Source organism: Xyrauchen texanus, chromosome 33 (assembly GCF_025860055.1).
Source record: "Xyrauchen texanus isolate HMW12.3.18 chromosome 33, RBS_HiC_50CHRs, whole genome shotgun sequence".
NCBI classification, from domain to species: domain Eukaryota; kingdom Metazoa; phylum Chordata; class Actinopteri; order Cypriniformes; family Catostomidae; genus Xyrauchen; species Xyrauchen texanus.
In genome coordinates this window covers 26,350,046-26,355,761 of record NC_068308.1, presented here as the reverse complement: position 1 = coordinate 26,355,761, position 5,716 = coordinate 26,350,046, and the positions used below count along the sequence as shown (strand labels likewise).

At 36.3% G+C, this 5,716-nt stretch overlaps 1 protein-coding gene across 1 annotated transcript; it reads left to right on the top strand.

The window, feature by feature from the left end:
* The first annotated feature begins 251 nt into the window (after positions 1 to 251).
* On the top strand, positions 252 to 5,428 carry si:ch211-194k22.8 (uncharacterized). The gene is made up of 7 exons (XM_052103062.1): positions 252 to 753; positions 868 to 963; positions 1,658 to 1,723; positions 1,812 to 1,917; positions 4,062 to 4,312; positions 4,471 to 4,657; positions 4,751 to 5,428. The coding sequence occupies exons 1-7, from the start codon at positions 667 to 669 to the stop codon at positions 4,936 to 4,938; spliced, it is 981 nt and encodes a 326-aa protein (XP_051959022.1). The 5' UTR covers positions 252 to 666; the 3' UTR covers positions 4,939 to 5,428.
* Positions 5,429 to 5,716: the final 288 nt, after the last annotated feature.

Genomic DNA, 5,716 nt, shown 5'->3' with positions numbered 1-5,716 from the left:
AAATGCCCATTTGTTTATAAACGTACGAGCAACACTTGTATATACGTCGAATGAAACGGTATTTATAAGGGCGCCCCATATAAATATTTACCATGGTAACCATAGTTTCCGCCAAAATACCATCATTACTGCAGTTACAGTTTCTACAATAAAACTGTCGTAACTTGGTATTTGCCACCCACTGCCATCCATAAAAATAAAATTCTGAAAGCTCCTTACACTGGGGATTCTGTATTAAATTACAGTGGTTTTACCACAGTACCAATAACTGTGCAACTAGGGTATTTTGGCGGAAACTAGTGTTACCATGGTAAAACTGTAGCAAGGGATTTCCTGTTGTTTTGAGGATCTGCCGTTAGATTCGGTCGAGACGGGACTCGTGCCTTTGCCACGTTACACTACATTGCGTTTGGTTCAAATGTGTTCCCAGTAATTTCTCGGTAAAGTGCCGTATTTCCATTGATTCATTCAAGTATTTGAGCTGAAGTAGAATAATCGCAAGAAAAAGAGCTGTCGCTATCTCTAGTAATAGATCGTCAGCACACATTAGTTTCCAAATCTCAAGAAGGATAGATAGTATTATTGTATTTAGTCTAATATAGCGGAAGTGCATTATGCAGAGTGGAGCCCCGTTTTCTCGCTCGCAAATAAAATAATGGGAGAGAAATGAGAAGGAAAACAAAAGCCCAGCGAATTCTTGACTACGAGAATGAAGAGGACGACGAAGAGGAACAAAAACCGGACTGCTTCAGTGTAAGATAATCGATTAAAATCTATTTTTAAAGTGTTTAATGTTCATTATTTGTTTTGTAACTGTTAATGGCATATTTGTGATCCCAGAAGAATAATTAATATCATGTCTAACAGAACGGTGCACAGAAACGGAGAAAAATATATCCAGCCAAAGAGAAAACGGAAGAAAATGAATCGTCCGACAGCGGGCTTCAGAAGTTAGACACGAAGGTTTGGGCTTTTTCTTAAGTATCAGTGTTGTATTAGTATTTTTAAGGCATTTGGGCAGAGGAAATGGACCGCAAACCCTTTCTTTCTGTTTTGATTGTCGTAGTTGTTCCTCGCTGGATGTTACAAACATTTTGCACAACAATCTCACTTATAATTGACTATTGTTGGTTGACTACTACACTCTTTCGCGCCTTTGGTAAAACGCCATACATCGATTGAAAGCTTTCCTGCAGCGGTTGAGGCAGAGCAGACAGCCATGACTGGCCGCTAATGGAGAACAATAGGGTAAAGCATGGTACAATACACCATTTGATTGGAGCCTCATGAGGCGTTCTCCACATCAAAAGCTAGTAACCATTTCCCTTCAAGCTCACCAAATGTTTAAAAGTTTTGTACTTTGAAACGTTAAAGTTTGTAAAGTTTCACACCGTCACATACATTTTACAGACACATCATTGTACCATGGTAGTATCTGACATTGAAAATACCAGTTGCTTTATTGTAACTGCTGTGAAACATTAATATGAGCTCATGAGCACAAACAGATTTGTTTTTATTATTGATAACAAAGGTGGTAAATACCATATAGTACCTTGGTAAACATTTTGTAAGGGCAACAAGACCAATGATAATCATAAATGACAACTTACTGGGTAACTACAGAAACATTAGGACTCTTTGTTTGTCATGACAGGTTAATGAGCTGGATTGTTCTTCTGCAGACCTTTACACTGACAGCCCTCCTACTTCTGAGTCTGAGGTAGGATGAATGTGCTTGTTCACTCTGTATTTGGGACATTTGCTTGTTGACATTATAGACCTAAGCTTGTGAATGTTTGTGATGGCAGGAGGCTCATTATTTACAGTCATACTCGAAGAAGGAGCTCATTGCCATGGTCATATGCATGCAGAAGGAAATGGAGGACTTGAAGGAACAACTTAGGTGCCTTACAGGTAAATGTCATTTTTGGTACAAACGGTTTGTAATTTGCTTCATAAAACCTGGGTATACACACCCAGCGAAGTGCTCTGTCTGTTTGCTGTGTTTAGATATTATTTTTATTAAAACAAAAAGTGTGTTTACAAGTAAACCATATGTATGAAATGGTTTTGACATCATAAACAGATATGCGTAGATGTATAAGCTACTAGATGCAAGAAGCGAGTTTACATGCAGAGCAAAATTAGTGTATCGGGCAAAAACCAACGTGTGGCAATCAGATTTTACTTGAATTATTTCTGATCTAATTTAGGTGATTCTCAGGACATTCTTCGGTTAAATATCCTGGTCATATTTAACCGCATATCAATAAAAAAATTATATTTTTCATAAAGCAAACTAAGTGTACATTTACAATCAGGGTTGGGGAATAACGGAATACATGTATCAGGATTAGGCAGTGAAACAATTTCTTATGCTGTGTTAAATTCATATGAACAGAAAGAGTGTGTTTAAAGTAAGTTTGGAGTAGCAGAGATAGAAAATTTTGTAAATTGTCAAGTAAACATTTAGCTTCATGCTAAGCAAAAATGCTATTTCTAGCCACTTTACATGCACCTGTTACAATCATATTTTCTTTTATTTTCGAAAAGCCATGTAAGATCATATTTTTTTTCTCTCTAGTAAAACCTTTGATATTATGGCAAAAATCGTTTTCTTGTTTTTGTTTTCTTGTTTTTCTGTAACGATATCTAAAAATTTAGAGAGTGTATTTTGTCTTGCTGTACTGGCAGATTTTTTTATAGTCAAAATAAGTGAAAACACTACCAGTGCTGAAGTAATCCAAAGTATTTAGAATACGTTACTGAACTTGAGTAATATAACAGAATACGTTACTAATTACATTTTACAACATGTATTCTGTTGTGGAATTCATTTTAAAAGTAACCCTCCCAACCCTGTTTAGGACCATTAAGAGTTTTGCATTGTAACATTATTTTCAGGACACTTAAGAAGGAATATTCCAGATTCAATACAAGTAAAGCTCAATCTACTGTGTTTTTGACTAGTGATTTCTACAAAAATATATATTTTTTTCTTTAAAAAAGCAAACATCTGGTTTCCAGTGAGGCACTTACTGTGGAAGTGAATGGGGCCAATCCGTAAATGTTAGAATACTTACCGTTTCAAAAGTATAGCCACAAGACATAAACAGTGTGATTAAATCGCTTACTAACTTTTCTGTTATATCCAATTTTACAACTTCGTTGCCATGATGATGTTATGTCAACAAAGTCTAAAACGACTGTGAAAATGCTGATTTAAACAACTTGACAGCTCAAATAATACACAAGTTTAACAGAAGAATTAATGAAAGTGCTTTTATACAATTATAAGCTTCACATTTCTTCCTTTAAACCCTCCAATAATTAGCTATTGTAAGTGTCTTACTGTAACCTCAATTTTTATTTATTTAAGAAAAAGAGGAACGAGTTGAAATAATTTTTTGTGGTAATCAACATTATTCTACAAAGGCGGTAGATTGATCTTAACTTGTATTGAACCCGGAAAATTCTTCTAAGCACATTTTACCCCCCAATTCTCATTACCTTAACAAATTCAGAGGTTTTACTTTTACCATTCCCATTTTTTTTATTGAGAATTCTCATTCTCTAAACAGATTAATGTTAAAAAAAGATGCTGTTGTACAATAATTTCCTTAATTAAAATAGGTGAACATGAAAGAGAGTACCAAGGGAGAACTACTACTAATGATCATCTTTAATGAGAATTGGGGATTAGAATGTGCATCTCTGTCATAAAAATAAAGTCACAAGGTAAAAAATCTTTAATGCTGCAAAAATAGGCTTTATTTTGTGTAGCCAAAATATAATTCCTTATTTGTTTGTTTTTGAGTATAATAGGACCAATACATTTGTTTACATGTTTCATGAGAATCACCCCTTTACCTGATAAAAGAACAGTTTTTGTTTACATGACCTTACATGTTTTTGGTTTATTAAGCATAACTGATGTAAGATTGTGCATGTAAACACTCTCATTGTTGTCTGGTTTACTGTCTTCCAACAATAGTCAAACAATCAAATCTAACACAGAGCAAACTGCCTCATGTACTATTTTGATTAACTCACGACAGCATGTGGAAAGCTGGCCAGGAACCTGGAAGCTCTGATCGAGAAGACCCAGATGTGGTCAAATGGGGACAATGGGACTTCTCTCCCAGTTTCCCCAGGCATAGCACAGGCACCAGCTGAGGTGGATGCTGTGATACCAGAAGCACTGTCTGCTCCAGCTGCTGTAAATGGGCAGTGGGTGAACCAGGGGCCAGGAACACAGAAACCTCATGAGATTACTCAGAATGCTCAGAGGGATGGGCTCTTCACAGAGGTAGTTGGAAATTACAGTACATGAACATATTAACGTAGTACTTTAATTCTTTACATCCAGTATTGTCAACTGATTCCTGGTCTCCTGTTCTGATCACTTGAAATTTTTTTGGGTGTGTTAACATTTATAGAAGTAATTTTAGTTATTGTTCCTCTCAGTTCATCACTCCTGAACTTTTGGAGAGATGTAACACGGGCACCACCGCCCAGAAACTGACCAACGACCTGCTCCGTGGACTCTATGAGAGAGACTGCCTTGCTTCACACTCCATTTCTGGAGTTGTGTACAACAAAAAGGGCCAACCCAAGCCTGCTCTTCCCAGCGAAGAGGTTCAGGCAATCCTGAGTAAGATGCTCTTTTCTCATTTCAGTTACACTTCTTACACACCACTAAGAATCAAGTTTACTATTATTATAACCTGAAATAATTTCCTTACAGGAACTGTTCAGTATTTCTTTCCTGGCAAGACTGATGCAGAGATCAAGGGCTACATCCGACAGAAATTGCAAAATGAAGCCAAGAGGTTGAGGAAGAAACCTTCAATCTCAGGCCAATATGAGTCTAGAGTTAGTCTATCAAGCCCCAGGTCGAGCAGTCTGCACTTAGATATGATTGACCAGGATTGAAATGTATGGTTAGTGGATATCAGTTTTGTGTTTTGCATTAAAGTAGCCTTATTCTGTGTTAATTATAATTAAAGGTTATGGACTTGAGTGAAATTAATGTGCTTTGACAGTCTTCAAAGAAAGCCACAATGATCTCTTGCAGCAGTCTCTTGGCTACTGACGGTTGTGGCGTTATTGATGTGAAAATGCAAATTAGTGATTCCAGAGAAGTCCAAATTTTGCATTCACAAAGGCCACTGGCTGTTATGAGCAGTCAATGCTTGAATATCAATATGTTTAGATATAATAATGTGTCCCTGTGAATGTCAGTTTTTTAATACTTTGTATTTAACAGATGTGTAGACTGAGAAAATATCAGTGTGCAATGAAAGCCGTAGAGTTTGACTATTATTTACATTGTATTTTCAATGTTTTTCTTATTTGATGATGGTCTTTATGAGAACATAGCTTTATGTATGTAGATTTTTGTTATTAAATAATGAAAACTCAAGAAAGCAATATGTGCCTATTGATTTTAATTTATTTTGTTTAAAAATTATTTATCTTGTCTAAATAAGGTGACACTATGGAACAAATGAAGTAGCTGTACAAGAGATGCAAGGTTTATTATTGTATATAATGCCTTCTCAATGAGGGTCATTGAGAACAATACAAAGTGCATGTGGAGAGCTGGTGAGATGGAGAGAATCAATGACTGAGCGACACAGGCAGAGTTACAACAGCAGGGGTGCTAGGCCAGTTGTCTTGGCAACCTCAGTCTTGTGGGCCATAGCAGTCT